Source organism: Melopsittacus undulatus, chromosome Z (assembly GCF_012275295.1).
Source record: "Melopsittacus undulatus isolate bMelUnd1 chromosome Z, bMelUnd1.mat.Z, whole genome shotgun sequence".
Taxonomy (NCBI): Eukaryota; Metazoa; Chordata; class Aves; order Psittaciformes; family Psittaculidae; genus Melopsittacus; species Melopsittacus undulatus.
In genome coordinates this window covers 61,238,589-61,256,327 of record NC_047557.1, presented here as the reverse complement: position 1 = coordinate 61,256,327, position 17,739 = coordinate 61,238,589, and the positions used below count along the sequence as shown (strand labels likewise).

The window sequence follows — 17,739 nt, the reverse complement described above, 5'->3', positions numbered from 1 at the left end:
GTACTTTCCTAAAGGAATGTGAATTTTTCGTTTCCTTCCCTGTGCGCGGGAGCAGCGGTTAAAGCCGAGTTGCTCAGCCCCGTGAGTGCCTCGTCCGTTCAGGCTCTTACTGCACTTACACCAACTCCAAAGTCACCATCCGTAACTGAGTCCCAAAACCTCTTCACTCTCTTCTCTTCAGGTGACCTCTCAAGGAAGTCTGGGGCTTCTGCAGCTCCGAGGCAAAAGCTCCAGGGAAGGTCACGATTTTCCGGCAGGGCTTCACCGTGAGAGGCGGGGAGGCTGCGTGGAAACCCCGCGGGCACCCCTAGCCTCCACCTCCCGTGTGCCACGAAGGGACTCCCTTGGGAACGGGCTCCTTCGGCGGGCAGCCGGCGGGGTCGGGAGGAGCAGGGAGACATGCCGGCAGCTTGCGCAGATGGGACCGTCCATCCCTGCCCTCGGGCTCAAGTATTGCCAGGCTGAGCGAGGCTCCTCGGCCGAGTGAGGAGAGGGGAAGAAAAAGAAAACTACCTTCCATTCCTCTGCACCCCTACCCAAACAGATTTGCTGACCCATTTCCCGCTGTCTGGTGCGGGATCGCTGTCGGCTTTGCCCCCAGAGAGCTAGGAAATAACAATTTTTTGGGGGGGAAAAGAGAGTGATTCTCCCTCCCTCCTTCCCTCCTTTCCCCCCCCCTCCCCTCCTTTTAAATAAAAGAGCGGCAGAAAGCCGATCCTTGGTAAACTAGAGGCGAAACGACGGCTCGTCGCTCCTTAAGTTCTCCTGATGTGTGCCCTTAGCAAAGCGCAGGCTTCTGAGCACGGACAACAAAAATACCAGTGTATCTGCAGGAATCGGGGGAAAAAAAATACCCTCAGGGGAGGCGCAATAGGCTCCCGTGGTGCCTTATTCTACAACTTGGGTTTGCCATCGTTCTTATTAGCAGGAAAAATACGTTTCGCTTTTTAAAAGAGGTGGTAAAGTCATGCAAGGCGCGAAGTGCAGTTGAGCTTTCCTTTTGATCTGTAAGAGCTGTTTTAAATAAGGAAATTGACGAGTTTCGTGAATGGTTTTAACTTGATTGTGTATGTGTGCAAATAATACACACCTGTGTACAAGCCCTGTGTATTTGCCCTGCGCAAAGCTGTTGTGTGTGTGTTTATGCACAGACACAGAAAACGTTGGAGGCAAACAAAGTCGAAAGAAGTAACACCGCCCCACACTGAGTAGTGCTGCGTACAGAACCGTTTAATAGTTAAATACAAAGATTTGGGATTTTAAGGCAAGCCCTTTCATATTTTGCTGTTGAATAGTAACAGGCATTTCATCACGCAAGAAGTGGTACAAACACGGAGTAGACGATGGAAATCGCTTAGGGAAAACAGAAGCAATGCGTGTGAAGAGAGTCAAACTTATAACTAAATTCGGCCGTTTGTTTCCAAATATCTGGTTTAGAGACCCGGAAAACCTCCTTAAAAATACCGAGGTCTTTGCGCGTCTCTTCTGAATCAATGGGGTATCTCCAAATGTTAGAACTACACAATAACTGAACGATTAACAATTGTTTTTTTTTTTTTACATGGGTAGCCTTCCCTGCATACATCTATAACAAATATTTGTAGTAGTTCCCAAATTGTAATTTCGATCATTGTTAGATGTTTAAAGACTTTCTAAGTTAAGCGTGATGACGAGGGGAGACGATTTGAAGTTTAATTAAATTTAAAACGGGATGGTACGGTGTTCACTTTTTCGGAACGCTAAGAGGAAGAATGCTCATGAGGAAGGACTGTGCGGCACTGAATAAGGTCAGTACCGACATGAACAAGACAAGCATCTAACGGAAATCTAACCAGGGGTTTATAGGGCGCTGAGCGCATCGCTGAGGAAAATTGAGCGTTCTCACTTCTCTAAATCGCATCAGTTTAATCATTAAATGGAGGAGGGAGGCAGTGTAGCATTTTTTTTTATCCTTGGAGGACAGGAGAACAGTTCTCTGCTTGTCCTCCCCCCGCCAGAGAGCAGGAGGGGACGGAGAAGACAACGCGACCTCCCAGGAGAAGAGCTTTGGTTCTTTAAGCTTTTTCCTAGAAAATGCATCAGCATGCTTCGCTCGCAGAAGCGGGACGCGGAGTGCCCGGGCGTGAGGGGGGGGAGCTCTGGGGAAGAGGGACAGTGAAACGCCTTCCCCAGCGGCCGGGCTCCCTGGAGCACCGCCAGCCGTGGGCGCTCGCTGCGGGCCAAGACTGTGGGACGAGGGGACCTGCCGCGAAGGCGGGGAAGCTGAGAGGGTCTCGGCGATGGAGGGGAGCGAAGCAGGGAAGGCTGCCAGGCGCTGCGGCGGGGACGCGGGGGTCGAGTCAGCGCTTAACCCCTTCCGCGACCAGCCCGGCTACCTGGGCGGCGGGGGAAAGGGGTGGCAGGTGGCGGAGGAACCTGGCCACGGGTCCGTGCGGGCCCCCCGCCGCCACGTCGAGGGGGAGGCGGCCGCTGCCATCGGGCAGGTCGAGGCGCGCCCCTGCACGGTGTAGCACCGCCAGCGTCTCCAGGAAGCCGGCGCGGGCCGCGTCGTGCGCCGGGAGGCAGCCGGTGCGAGGGTCGGGGCGGTTGGGGTCGGCACCGCGCTGCAGCAGCAGCTCCGCCACCCTCGGGCTGCCCAGCATCATCACCTGCGGGGAGAGACAGAGTTAGCGTCCCGCTCAGCCCCGCGGAGAGCCGCAGAGAGCGGGGCGGCGGCGGGAGAGGGCTGGAAGGGGTCTTCTGCCCGAGAATCTCCTGTGTATGCTACGGGGATCTGCGACCTGGATAAATTCACACGGCTGTAGTCGGTGATACCTGTGGGCCCCTTTCAACGCGAGATACTGTGTTATTCTATGATAATAAAGCAATGGCTGTGGTTTCCAGACTAGGTACTGTATATGCCTATGTTCTGTGCCACGATTTAGATCGTTTATTTTGCCATGGTATATGCTATTATACGTTTATTATGGCATGGTGTTTGTGGCGTGTATGTGTATATACACACATACATGTATGTACGCACATATAGGGATATTTGTGTACATATAAGTATACAATAGGTATATTGTGTGTATACATATATTATGTTTATACATATATGTATACACAATATATACGCCATTTATACAAAGTACCATTTATGATACCATAAATAGTGCGTGGGTACATGTGTATATATATTTATACACACACTATACGTACATATGTATGCACACTATGTATTCTGTGGCAACCCTGAGGCACCTTGTGTTAAACCTCCTGCTACTTGGGATGTGTCTGATTTTACCACTGAACTAGGCAGCAAGACTTGTCGGGCAAGGCACTGGCTCTACCGGCCCTTAGCTCTTTTCAGTGCTCGGCGTAGATTTGCTCTCTCCTGAGTTCTGGTTTGAGCCTTTTGTCCTTTGCTCAGCTCTGGCTAAACTTGTGCTGTGGCTCTGAGGAGGGAGAAAAGCTGTTGAGTGGCCATGGGTAATCACAAAACTTCCCTACTGAACACTGATGCCTCTCTGCAGCTGAACCAAAAGCAAGGTCTGATCATGCACAATTGAACATTAACAGACAAAAAGAGTAAGCAAGCAAATAATAGCAACAACAACAAAAGACAGTTGGGGTTTTGCTTCCCGCATTCTCCCACTCTTTTTAAAAGGAATTTTAACCCACATACCCCATAACATGAATCTTAATAGTATAGAAAATATCTTGAGATAATAGGTTTTCTCTCTTTTTTTTTTTTTTGGTCGAGAGAACTTGACTATGGACTACAAATATTTGTTTGGGCTTTTTTTAATAGAATAGAATAGCGAAAGTGCCAATAAATTTCATAGTTTATAAATTCCTGTGGAAGTTTTTTTTTTTTTTTCAGAAAAGAGAGCCCACATGTCATAGTGGCAGCCATTTTGTGAAGTATTTCTAAGAGAAACAGAACTTAATCTCATTCTGAAATGAAGGGAGGAAATTAAAAATCTGCAAATAGAACAGTTTGGAAACAACAATTCCATTTCATCTGGAACAACAGAAACAAAACGAGTAACTTTCTCTGTACCTCACTTTAGAAAAACATTTTATTTCCCATATAAAGTGCAATGACCAAAATGGCTGTTAGTTTAGCTGGTGAATCATTAAATACATTGCTTCAAGTGACAACTAGAGAAAGCCTTTTAATGAAATGCACAACTCCAGTTTAAAGTACATTAATCGTTCAATGAGCATTTGAAAAGTTTAATCTTAAACATGTCGATTAATACAACACAATTCTAACTCTCAAAATGCCTGGAAAGCTACTCCTCTACACACTGGTACTTAGAATAACTATCTGTCAGTGAATACTACCACTATTGATGAACAGTAAATATCAAAAATACTACTAATAATAGTGACTAGCAATATATACCTTTTTTTATTTTCAAATTACAGATTCTACTCAGTGACAATTTCTATGCCATCTTCTGTGCCATTGTTTCACATGAATATACTAGTAAAGAGAACCACTTCGATTTTCTTGGGGGGAGGGGGGAGGGAAAGCTCTACTAAGGCCATATTTACAACAAACAAACAAACAAAAGTCGATAGAAGCACAGTCAGATCCCCGAACCCATCTGGAAGCAGATTTTGCAGCCCCACTTCTCCTTTTGAGTCCCCACTAGCATAATTCGTTTGCTGCCAGAGGAGCCACTCTGAACTCTATCCGGTACTTGCAGGAGGGCGAGGGTTCAGGCAAGTGCCCGCATTATTCAGGCAGCTGCTGCTGGGTCCAATTCGACAATAACAATAAAAATTTATCAAAAACCCGAAATTGACACAGACCACCAGTACCACCTCCCCTCCCGCAACGCGGCAGAGAACCAACTCAGGAGTGCTCCGTACCTGGAGCGGGGTCCTTCCAAAAGAGTTGGTCGCGTTGGGATCCGCTCCCGCTTCCAGGAGCTTCCGCACCTCCTCGCGGTCCCCGCGGGCGGCGGCGCTGCACAGCCTGTCGCCGGAGCAGTCGCCCCGGAGAGACGCCTGCATCTGCCCGTCGGCCCGACCCGCACGGCCGCTCCTGCCTTCCCGTCTCCTCCGGCCCGGACCTCGCCCTCCCGGCAAGATGCTCCTCCCCAGCAGCCGCCCCCAGAGGGGGCCCCTCGACCCCCCCGGAGCAGGCGGCTCTCGGCCAGCGCTGCAGCGGAGGACCACGGGTGCTGTCAGCCTGCTCCGTAAGCTGAAAGCCGACAGGAGCTCGGGACCCCTTCGGGGAACTGCGGGCTCACCCCCCCACACACCCGACAGCTTGGGGCGGCTCTCGCGGGGGCTGCCTGCCCCAGGAGGCGCCGTCAGTGGGGAAGGAGGCAGGGGCTGGGCTTCTCGCCAACCTCTCCCTCTTTGGGGGGTACGGTGAAGGTAGGGGTGGGGGTCGTAGTCCCACCGGCAAAACGGCTTCTCGGGGCTGGCCGCAGTTGCCCCGGCCCGGGCAGGGGGGACTCATCTCGCGGTTGTCTTGCATAGGGCGGACGAGAGGGGAGGACACGGGATCAGAGCTTTCTTTGGGGCAAAGAGCCACATTTGTGTTATGGCTTCGTCCTCCCCTTGCCCTGCCCCGAGCCCCTCCGAGAGGTGGGCCTGGGGTCTGTCCCTCTGTTCCACCGCCGGCCGGGAGCCGGCGGCCCGGATAAGGAAGAGAGCCGTGCCCGCAGGAAGTCTGCGATCCACCTAACGGCACCCGGCAGAAAAGGATCGCCTCGTCCCGGCCATGCGGGAGCCTCTCGCGGGCAGAAAACAGCTGCGAGACCCGGCAGGGGTAAGGTACAGCTCCAGCCCGGCAGCCAGAACCTGAGCAGAGCCTCGCCTTGCCGCTGGAAAGGTCCCCAAAAAACAAGCACCTTAATCCTCCCCCTGCTTTCCGACTTTCAACTCATACCCGCTGGACAAAGCGGCTCCACCCTGAGGGGCCCCAGGGACGCCCCTCCACCCTGCCACAGCCTCCCTACCCCGTCGAAGGTAGCGGGGACATCCTCCCTCCCCACCGACCCGGGGCAGTGAGATGGGCAGATACAGAAAATACATGAAGGAAGTTTTTCAGGTTTGGGGTTTGTTTTCTCTCTTTCTTCATTATTTTTTTTTTCCTGTTCCTCCCCCTCGCCCCCCCCCCTTTTTTTTTTGCCAGTGCCACTTCCCTAATCTCCCTTTTTCATTGCAGGAACTGGTGGCATTGCCACAGATGCAGTACCTGCCGTTCGAACGCAACTTTGTTCCCTTCGGCGTTAGCCTCGGGGACAAGAGCAGTCATTCCTGGAGAAAAGGGGAAAACCGTCGAATTTATATCTATATGTAGCAGAGCTGAAGAGGCAGAGGCATGAGGAAAAATAAACAGAAATTTATCCCCGTGTGGACAAGTCAGAGCTCCACTGAAACTTCCTCGTTTTAGGGTTTTCTGAGCCTCCCTCGCGAAGTTTCTGGGCAGAGTAGTGTTGCAAGAGCGGAGCGAGACACTTGAAAGGGTCTGGGGCCTTTGCAGGGACCTGCTGTGGCCTCCAGTGGGTCGTGGTTCTGCTGCGGCACTTGATGCAGTGCTCACCCCAGGGCTGGTGGGCTATTTGTATATATTTATAATATATATACACACTATATATATGTATATACTATTTTTACATATATATATAAATTCCATAAATAATGTTTGAAAGTGGATTTTGAAAAAGCCCGTAAAGTCTGAGAAACTGAGAGGATCCACCCAAGAGGCAAAATGTCCTTCAGTTTGTCATGCACCCTCTGCTATTAATGATAGCCATAGGAGATAAAACCAAGGAGAAAGCCTTCTCGGTTATGTCTGTCGGGTGTCTTAAAATTTCGGACCGATGGTGTGGTGCGGCAGGGTTGCATGTTATTGCTGGCTGATCCTGCTTTCTGTTAAATGGTATTGATAATGGATTTTATTCGTCTGTGTGTGTGTACACAAAGATATGCATTCATATTTTCCTGTGAGTATATTGGTATAAAAAATATACACTCATAGGTCAATATATTTGTAAGTGAACACGTTACTAATGAGGTGTCAGAAGACCTGCCTAGATCTCCATCCCTGTTAAAGTCTATTAAAAGCTACAAAATCGAAGAATGGCATTAAAAACCAAATACGGTCATGTGCTAACGTTTACTGACCCTCCAAATCACTCGTCAAGTTCCTAAGCCATTAAAAAGACGCAATTTTAATTTATATTACTGAAGCCATACTAATTTCCCTCCCCCACCTGTGCCCGCCCCCCCCCCCCCCCCCCAGAAAAAGCAAGTCCTGTTTTGCACAATTCTGGTACCAACAAAAGACCTCAAATTAATCGAAACACAACAACACACGGTCATATCTGAAGTTAGGTAAATAATAACACAGCTTGTGCAAATGCATTTTGAAAATGACCCTTGTATTACACTTATATCTTAGTGGTAAGGAGGTGAAATCACCTTCTCTCCACAACACATATTTCTCTCCCTCCCCCCCCCCCCAAAAAAAAAGAAAAGAAAAAAGAAAAAAAGAAGAAGAAAATAAAAATTCTCGAACCTAGTTAAGCAGTCCCTATCCCAAATTTCTTCTCTTACTTTTAAAGTCACTTTGAGAGATATATTCTAATCTTGCAAATGTTCTGAGATATTTTGATAATAGTATACAGGACGGAAAAGGTAATTTTCAGCTACCAGAAGCGTCCATCTTATGTTCTGTTTAAGCTTTAGCAAATACCAGCCTTTAAATGGGGGGGTGGGGACAAAAAAAAGAAACCAACGAAAAAAAGGTGTTTTTAAAAGTACATTTATCTGAGTTATTTTATCACCTAACAAGTATTTTGGTAAAAAAGTTTAGGGATTCATTAAGTACTACGGAGAGAAAAACTATAGAGAACATAATATTGGCATTCTCTCGCCTGTAAATAAACAAAAAAGGCACACGAGCGGCATGGGTGGGGGGTGCGATAGAGAGGTTCGATGCAAGTAACCTGATTTACAGTTAAGGAGAGGGACAGTTGACAGGAGTTACTCTAAAAATGGAGTAAAAAAGATTAGTAGAAATAGTTAAACGGTATCCTTCTACTCTTCAGCTTAAAATGCCAGTTTCTATTGCAAAAATATCCTGCTTATACATGTTGGGTAATCACAGAAAAATCTAGCACCTTCATTTTAGACCTTTGGAAATTGTGCCATTAACATTTCTTTTGAACATTAAAATGCAGAGAGAAGAGAGGGGAGAGAGAGAAAAAGGAAAAAAAAAAAGAATAAAAAAAAAGTAAAAGAAAAAAATACCCGCCCCCCCTCCCCCAAAAAAAACAAAAAAAAAACCAAAAAACAACGACCTACAACAATGAAGAAAAATAACGCGGGTTTATGTTTCCCGAGTCGTGTGATACAAACTTCAGCAGAGTGCCTTCCTGAATGTAATATGCTGCCCTAAAAACATCTGTGAATATAGCCCTCGATATTTTCCCATTTTTGGTACAAACCCTATAGAAAATTTCAGATGTGTATTATTCTGGTCCCTCGTTTTGGACTATGGAGTTATCGGGAAGTAAAACGACATAATAGCTCTAGATAATCACATAAAAGTTTACAAAAGGTAGGCATTGGACAGGCAAAATATTCCCTTCTTGAAAAAGAAAAGCATCAGAACAAACAACAAACCTAAACGAAATAGCAAAGCAAAGACAAGTAACAAACACACAAAAGGCAAAACAAATAAGCTTTCTCACATCACCCTAAGAACTAAACATTTTTAGATGTTGCAAGAGCAAGAAAACAATGTCACGATGTGGCCAGTGCTCTCTATCAGCAAGTTTTTGACTGTCGGTGCCTGCCTCGGACCCACTCGTGGTTCAGAAGCAGCTTCGTGGACCCTGATTTAAAGGATTTCTCTGTCACACAGCTAGAGGAGCGTTAAAATGTTATTTCTTCCATCTATTTAATTAAACAATATAATTGCGAACAAAGCTTGAGAACAGGACCAGTCTCCCTAAAGAGAAAATAAGGACAAAAGGACCAGTTTTCTCTTTATTTCAAACGTATTTTTCCCCCTGAAATAGACTTACATCTAATCCGAATATGAAGCCTCCCTCTTCCTGTAAACTGTGGCCCGAAATATTGAAAATTCGGGGTTCACTGTCTCCGAGCTGTGAAAACATTTATGAACCACTTCTGTGACCCTAATGCTGTTACAGCCTATTAATAGGAAGGAGTAGTTAAGCAAAAGGGAAAAATCTCATCTTTGTTTCGATTAAACACACTGTTGTCTTACCCTCCCCAGCCTCTTCAGAATCAGATTTTCAGCACATTTCAGTGACTATTTTAGACCTAACTGTCATTTTAGAAGAAATCAGCGCACCCGATGAAAAGTTTGGGAAAAAAAAAGAAACAAAAATGTGGAAAAAGAAAAAGAAAGGAAAAAAAAAGCAGTATTTACAGCACGTGGCAAGTGTGGAAATAGAGAGCAGAAAAAACCTGCCACAATTGCCTGATCCATGAGAGGGTTTTCTCCTTGCTACAGCGAATTTACTTGGAAATACTCAGCACCTTCATATTTATGTTTCATATTCGAGATTCAAGCATTTCAGATCAGCCGGAGTTTATGGTTTCTTTTTCCCCCATTTAGTGTATTATGAAGAAATTAGGCCTACTAAAAAAAAGTGCAAGAAACGAGGGATTTGAAGGCAACAAGGAAAACTTGATATTATTTCTGATTTTATATATACATACACACACAGAGGCGTGTGTGTGTGCAAGTGTATTTCCCCACATTTGATATTCAAGAAGTGCAGAAAGTGATCTTACCAGAAACTGAAGCAGACAAACTGTGAATTGCTTAATCTCCAGACCCCAAGTCCTATGGCTTGAAGGGCTTCATTTTTACAGATATAAAATTATATATTCTACTTTTGTGGTTATTTTTAGACAAATACTTCTGTATTCCTTCTCTTCTCTGTCTGTTCCTCTCCAGACTGTGCTCTGGATTAGGAGAGGGCTCCTCTGAAGACCCCTCAGAGGGTTTTGCAGAACAGTCCTCAAATACTCATAGAAATTAATATTATATTTATATTTTCATTATGCATCAAATTATATGTAATTAATGAGGCCTAAACTGCGCCGTGCACATCCTCAACAACCACATTTTGCCTACTGCAGTCAGGAAAAAAGTCTCTCAAACTTTCGGAGGCATTTTAAAACCGGGTATCTATGACTGCCCTTTATACGTGGATATTTTAATTGCTTTTTCTGACTCTGACCTTATTGTGCATATTTATATAACAGCAGGAGACGGTAAAGCAGTCCACTGTATTTCACTGTTATTTACAACAGTGTATAGGGTTACATACTCAGAACACAGTGGCCATTTTCTGTCTTCAAAGCAATAGTTATGTTCCTTGTTCAGAATGAACCGTCTGCAAATGTTGGTAAGGGGTGGTGGGTTTATTTTTCTAAGTTAGCCACAGAGAAAACAAAAAGAAAAAAACCCCAACTTCTCGGGGGGAGAGGGGGTGCAGAAATAAGTTGCAGAAACTTTTCAAGAACCTTCCGGTTTCTATTGCGTTAAAAAAAAAAAAAAAAAAAAAAAAGAAGAGAGTGACAGGAAAATAAAGGAGGAAAAGAAAGAATAACCCCCATGCCTATGCAGCGTCTTAATTGTTCTCTGTGCAGCGTGGGCATGTGGGGCTCAGGGGACTCCGGGCAGGGCATCGCTCACCCCGGGGCGGCCTCTACCGCCTCCCGCTCCCGCCGCCCCTTCGAGCCGTCCCGCATCCATCGGGGCCCCCGCTCCCACCCCCGCTCTCTGCTCAGCTCCGCTCGCCGGGGCCCTACCTTGTCTGAGGCTCCCGCGGCACCGCCTCCACTGGGCCAGCAACCGGGACAGCCGCCGGGCCAGCAACCGGGCCAGCCTCCGGGCCAGCCAGCACCGAGCCGCAGCCCCTCCGCCACAGCGGAGGATGCGGCAGCACAGAGCCTGGGCCCGGCAGGGGCTGCGGCCGAGCCGAAAGCGGACAGTGCACCTTATCCGGCGGGTCATGGCAGCGGGGAACCCCCCGGCGGGCTGTGCTCTAAATACCTCGGCGGCGGGGCCCCGCCGGTGAATCGGAGATTCATTGGAGAAGATTTTCTTTCTTTCCTTTTTTTTTTTTTCTCCTCCCCCCCCATCTCTTTTCTGTTTGACTAATTTCGACTCGCAACATCGCCTTACCTCCCCCTTCCCCCCCAGCTCCTCCTCCTCCTATGAGCTTAAACACCTCCCATGATGATGGCTCCCGCCTCAAAAGCCGGCGAAGGAGGACCCGCGGCAGGGGATGGGGGAGACAGCTGGCTCCTCTTCCCTCCCCGAGGAGCACCAGCACCGAACGGGCGTGGGGGAAGGCCAATCGCAGGGCGCTCCCCCGCTTTCAAATAAAGCCTTGACGACATGTCTTCGCTCTCCGCCCCCGTCAGTCCCCTCCAAACAGGCCGCCTCCCGCTCCGCTGAGGGAAGGGGGGGGAGAGGGGGAGGGGGAGGGAATATTTTGGTTTTTTTTCTTGTTGTTTGGTTGGGTTTGGACTCCTCTGCCGGGCACTGCGGCGGCCCCGCACACCCCAACCCTCGCCCGTCCCCCCCCGGGGGGAAGCGCTGGAGATCCGGAGGGGCGGCTAGCGGATCCCTGCCGCTTTAAAAGAGCAGGCCAGTATTGGCCCGGGCGAGCAGCTATTTCCTTGTCACATGGTCATTTGAACGCGACGCGGGGCCGTTGCGTAGAGGAGCGAAAAAAAAAAAAAGAAAAGGAAAGCAAAAAAAGCAAAAAAAAGCGGATCTCGTCTGCCCCTCGGCCGGTAACCGAAACGGGTAATTAACTGTTTCCTTTCCCCTCACCTTCTCCCCGGCTCTGCCCCGCTCTGCCGGACCGCTTTGTTTTCGGTTTGAAGAGTGAGAGTTTAGAGTGGGCAGGGGGAAGCAGAGGATGAGCTCCAAAGACCCGAGCAACCTGCCGGTGCTCCCCTCCCGGCCCGCTTCAGGCGCTGCCGCAGAAGGGTTACTGAGCCCTCCCTCACCCCGCAACTGATGCTGACCCTCGCCGCAGCCCAGAAGCTGAGCGAGGCTCGCTACCCACGTCTCGCCCTCCTCCCGGGCAGCCGCCTGCCTGCGCATCCACCTCCCAGAGTGCGGATACTTCCACGCGAGGAGCGGGTAAGGGTGATGGGAGGGGGGATGTCGGTCTTGCGGGATCATCTTCGCTCTCCGCGGTTGAGGAGGAGCCCGGCGCTGCCCGGCACGGCCTGGCATGCCTGACACAGCTGGACGCGGCTCGGCTCGAAGCCGGGGGTGCGAAGGGACTGCGGGGGACTGGCGGGGAAGGCTGCGGTGAGGGCAGGCAGCGCGGCGGTCCCCGGGAGGGCTGGCGGGTATAGGCGTATGCGGCACCTCCCCCTTCCCCCCCCAACAAGCACCTTCTCCCGGCTGGACAAACGGCAACAGCACAGATGTCAGCAGAAGTTTCTTTCTTCTGGCCTGGGCTCGCAGTAACCCTAACAACAATGCTAATAAAAGAAGAGCCTATAATAGTTGCTCCTGGACCGAGTCCTATTTCCAGCTTGGGAGATGCGTCAGTGTAAACAGCCATTTCGAAATTAAAGCTGATCTACGAGAGGTTTGGTTTGTTTTTTTTCCCTTATCCCTTCCCGTAGCGACTATTCCCCGACAGAGGGAGGCAAATGGAGATAAATTAATGCCTGCTTGGCTGCATGATGCAGGTGCTGGAGTGGTCGTGGGAAGACAAACTAACAGATTTGGCAATAGAAACCAGAATACCCACCAACGCTGAATGCATGGCCGAGCGGTGCCCGAGGAACATCTCGTCGACCATAGGTCGACACGCCACTGCAGAGGGTTGTGTGTGTTGCATGTTTGCGTGCATATGTGCTCGATTACACCTGCGATATTAAAAATCAAAACGGCCAGTTATATGCCACTTTAAACGCAGCGCCTTTAGGGCTTTTCCGAAATGTATGTTGCTGCTATTTAACAATTGCTAACAATTACTGTTATATTTTTAAGGGAAGACTCCAAGCCCTGAAGCCGATGCTGCTGCCAGCAGAAAAGGTGCTTATAAAAGCAGGACAGCGTCAGTGACCTCCGTCCTCCCATGGGGTGAGTAGCTCGCAGTGAAGACCTGGCCCTGGCAGGGCCTCTGATATGATGGTGTGAACAAGATTTATAGCAATTAATCATTAGGTTTTGAGGGCATATTCTGCTAATTTGGTGCAGTCAACCTATGAAAGTCTGTTATTTCCCTTCAAAATATTATGCATTCTTAGTATGTCTATTGTTGTTTCATAAATTGTAATGGAAATAGTAAAAATTTCAAATAAATACTGGTTCTTCGAGAAAGTGAACCTTTAAAACAGGAATACTGGTCTAAATGAAGATGAAAACGCAGTTCATTAGACCCTTACCTGTTCTGTAAAAAAGGTGATCAGATTCTAGCTTTGCCCCATCTCCGTATCTGGTCTCAGCTCCATCCTGCTTCCCTCAACATGGGATGCAGGCGCTTGACTGCTGCATCCCTAGTGTTGTCCTTGGCTCACTTATAGCTATGCCATGTACTAAGAATACAGTACAGTTTAATAAGGTGTTATCGTCTCACAGTGTAATTTCATATATATTCTATTTAAACATATGTATGAAATACATATCCTAAGCATACTTATAATAAAAAAGAGTTAATAGGGACTAAACATAATGTGATTTTTCTGGTATTTTATATGCATATAATTAAACATAAACGTATTACATAGAAGGAAAAATTATAGGCAAATACTTAGGCTCGATACGTAATAAGAAAGTGTGTTGTATATATGCATATTATGTGTATTTTTATTTAGGTATTACATAGGCGAATTACATAAATAAATGGCATACGTATAAATAGTATGTTAACTTATACGAAGTAATTATAAAGCAATTCTAAAGCACTATATAAACTAAACATAAACCAAGTGTGAAATTGCTGTAATAAATAACAGGTTCTAATACATTATAAAAAGTGTACATATTACTTTTAACATCATTCAGCTCTCTGCAGGTAGATCTGTACAGTGCCCGGGATTTGCACTGGAGAACGAGACCGAAGCTGTCCCGCTGCCCCGCTTTGCTTCCTCCGCAGCTCAGTCCCTGAGATGCAGGACGGGTAAGCGCAGCTCCGGGAGAGCGGCGTCAGGCTGGCAGGGTCTCCCAGACGTGCCCACTGCTGCCGGGGTTTTTATTGCAGCACAGCGGTGGGGTTGGGACCCGCCTCAGCGAAGCGAGTGTCCGTGTGGCAGAGGCTGAGCTGCGCAGCTGCTGTGCCGTGAGGTGCTCAAGTCCAGATTCCCCGTGCCGGGACAGTCCGTAAAGACACAGGTCAATTCTTATTGCCGCACCCCTTCCTCCTCCAGCGGGACCACTTATTACAACGGGGTTTTTGTTTCTTTACCTAAGGTGCCACCTTCGAGCAACTTGGGAAACCCTGAGGCCGAGCTCGGACATACGAGTTTTAGTTTTTCGTTCCACACTGCTTTCGTTTTGCAACCGTTGTGATTTCTTCAAAATACTGTGAAACTTACAGTATCTCGGGGAAAATCTCCTGCAAGTTGGTAAAACACCTATTTATTCGAGCGAGGGCGGCATCGAGCTTGCAGAGACACAATTCTATTTTCTCCTTCCAGGTCAGATGTTTACAACCTTAATGGGAAAAGCCATGGATGCACCACGGGCCCATGTACAGACACGCAGAGCATCTTACGTGATTTTAAGAAGGTATTTGCCAAAGCCTCAATCGCGCCAGGAAGCCTTAATTCCCCACTGTCCCGGCCGGTTTTGCTAGGCTGAGGCAGAGATTGGCTTCAGCGCCCCTTGAGTCCGATATAACTGAAGACTGAAATCAAAAGGGGAGCTGTCGGCTTGCTCCCGGAGCCTCTCCTGTTCCCTTCAAACAGAGGGCTGGGTCGTTAAAGCAGGGAACCCCGAGCAAGGAGGGTAAACAGAAAAAAACAGACACGGTCCTGTCAAAACAGGAAGAGTTGAAGAGTTTATTGTGACACCTCTGTGAGGTGGGGTTCCTTCATATTTAGTTCTCTTCACAGTGTTGGGACTCTAGTGTGAGAAAAGAGGGGCGTGGAGGGCAGTGGAGTTTTAAGTGCAGGATAACACTGCAGAAAAGTGCAAAATGTAGTGTACGAAACACGACATGTCCCGCGGGTCTTTCATGAGTGGGGAAGTGCAGTGTCGGCGTTATTTACAGCAAGTGGCTGCTACAAGACTCTATCTCCCGAGGAGGACACGAGCCATAAATTAGGGTAAGGGGCGGCAAAGGAGGCGGCTAGGCTCGCGGCGGCAGGTGGCGGAGGAACCTGGCCACGGGTCCGTGCGGGCCCCCCGCCGCCACGTCTAGAGGAAGGCGGCCGCTGCCATCGGGCAGGTCGAGGCGCGCCCCAGCGCTGTGCAGAGCTGTCAGCGTCTCCAGGAAGCCGGCGCGGGCCGCGTCGTGCGCCGGGAGGCAGCCGGTGCGAGGGTCGGGGCGGTTGGGGTCGGCACCGCGCTGCAGCAGCAGCTCCGCCACCCTCGGGCTGCCCAGCATCATCACCTGCGGGGAGAGACAGAGTTAGCGTCCCGCTCAGCCCTGCTCACGCTCTCTGCTTCAGTCCCCCAGGAGCCGGGATCGCCCACGGACAGGAGCGGGAAATTCGCAGATGAGGCCTACATATCATCTCCGGCGGTGAGCACGGACCGGGAGGGAGCGTTGCGCAGTCGGCAGAAACACTCCTTTCCCTAGCAGGAGGATAGGTGAGGCAGTTACGCGGGAGCCTCATTGAGGCCGGGGCGTGCGGACCTGTACCGGGGCTGCTCTGCGACAAGCGCCTGCGGGGGGAGCGGCAAGCGCGGGGCAAAGGGACCGTCCTTCTGCCGGCGGCCCCCGCGGGAACCGAGGGCTAGTGCCGAGCTGCTCTGCAAAGGCAGCCGCAGAACGATCCCGGTGGAGCGGCTCCCGGGGGTTGCCGCCTTCCCGCCCTTGCCCAGGAAGCCATTCCAGGAGGTGTTCGGCAAGGGGACACACTTGTGGGGGGAACCTCTCCCCTCCGAGGGGCTGCACCCACGCTGCCCTCACCCTCAAGAGAGCCCCAGACCGCACCCTTAGCCTGAGCCTCCTGTCCAGTGCTGCACCAAAATGTCCTGGAGCCCTTCCCCCCCGGGCTCGCCGTTCTCTAAAACTGAGTCTCCTGCAGTGCACCTGGCATAGAATCCAGCGCAGGAGCTAAATCCCTACTGCGCCTAGGTGCAGGAAAAAAAAATGCCAGAGGACGGCATCGGGTACCTGTTTCGAGTGATGTGCTGCACCGACATTTTGTAGCAGAGAGTTTCGCAAGCACTCGCCGTAAAACTTAAATATAGCTGCGCAGGTTATACCAGTTTCGTTGTATTTTGAAAATTTAAGAAGCTGGGTAGTAGAGCTAGTTAGGAAATCAACTCAGCTTCATGAATCTAGTGTGTACTTCTTCTCCGAGCATTACACCTATCTACACGTTGACCCGGCTGTAAAATGCGGGCTGTCCCCCACAGAGAGGGAGTGCTGGCTCTTTACCTGTGTTTCAGGGCGAGATTATCGCACTCGGATAATTCTGCTTGTAAGGGTCAGTGAATATCTAGTGAGAGTCGGTTAATATACCTTTTTTTTTTTTTTTCTCACGAGAGATGAGATAGAATACTAATAGGTGTTTAAAGCAGAAGTCTAGGTATGACGAGAGGGTAATTCTTTCTGGAAAGCTGGCTCGTTACTTTTTATTGCAACGTGTATTGAGAGATGAGCATTGAAGTTCTTGGTTTTGAGTCATCCTATCTCAATTGGTTAAAATAAAGTCGAGGATTGCTAAGATTAAAACCTCTCTGTTGCGGCCGTCACAGACTTTCACCTTTCCACAAAGGCGAGGGGAACAGCTGCGACGCTTCAACAGCAGTCAAATATAGGTGTCGGGAGGCGGCCAAACCGGGAGGCTACTCAGGCCCGCCGCTCCACGGGCACGTAGGGGCCTCTGTCCCCTGCCCGCCTCCCGCAACCGCCGTGTCCTCCGGCCTTCCTACCTGAATGGGGGTCCGGCCGTAGGAGTTGACGGCGTTGGGGTCTGCCGCGCAGTCCAGCAGCTCCCGTATGCGCTGCAGATCGCCGCGGGCTGCGGCGTTGGCCAACTCGTCCGCCATCGTGCTGTCCCTTCGTCGCTCCATCTTCCCGCCGCTCAGCGCTGTTCGCTCCCTGCTGCCCGAAGGTGATCCTGGCCCGCGGAGGGCGCCCTGCCCATGGGATTGCCAGGACTCACCTCCCCTCTCCGCCCCTCCGGCGCCCAGCGGCAGCCCGGGTAGCGCGGCCTGGCCTCTGCCCGGAGATGTCTACTCAGTGCCGTCGGCAGAAGGGCCTCCACCTGCGAGGACTCGGCGGAGCAGCCCGCCGCTTGTTTTCTGCGCACAGCTGGTGCCGCCTGGCTCCGCTCCTCCCCGGACCGGCCCCGCCTCACACGAGCGCCGATGTCACCGTCACCACTGCGGAGCGCAACGGCAGCCGCTGGCCCCGGCCTCGCCCCTGTGGGGCGGAGCACCCCGCGCTGCCCTCCGAGGGCCGGGCTCCGGTGGCGCGGCGGCCTCTCCAGTTTGTTTGTTCTTTCTTTTTTTTTTTAATTTATTTTTAATTTCCCCCGTCCTTCTCTTGAGGGCAGCAGCGTCTGATTCCGTGCCAGGCTGCCCTG

The 17,739-nt window shown here is 50.0% G+C and overlaps 2 protein-coding genes across 2 annotated transcripts; both read right to left on the bottom strand.

Annotated features, from left to right (window-relative positions):
• Nucleotides 1–1,224: 1,224 nt before the first annotated feature.
• LOC101873880 (cyclin-dependent kinase 4 inhibitor B-like) lies at nucleotides 1,225–5,045 on the bottom strand. Its single transcript, XM_034073025.1, has 2 exons — nucleotides 4,867–5,045; nucleotides 1,225–2,648 (listed from the first exon to the last, which is right to left on the bottom strand). The coding sequence occupies exons 1-2, from the start codon at nucleotides 5,008–5,010 to the stop codon at nucleotides 2,340–2,342; spliced, it is 453 nt and encodes a 150-aa protein (XP_033928916.1). The 5' UTR covers nucleotides 5,011–5,045; the 3' UTR covers nucleotides 1,225–2,339.
• Nucleotides 5,046–15,007: 9,962 nt separating this feature from the next.
• On the bottom strand, nucleotides 15,008–17,452 carry LOC101872220 (cyclin-dependent kinase 4 inhibitor B). Its single transcript, XM_005141482.3, has 2 exons — nucleotides 17,084–17,452; nucleotides 15,008–15,590 (listed from the first exon to the last, which is right to left on the bottom strand). Exons 1-2 carry the CDS (start codon nucleotides 17,222–17,224, stop codon nucleotides 15,327–15,329), a joined length of 405 nt encoding a protein of 134 aa, XP_005141539.1. The 5' UTR covers nucleotides 17,225–17,452; the 3' UTR covers nucleotides 15,008–15,326.
• Between the last annotated feature and the right edge of the window lie 287 nt (nucleotides 17,453–17,739).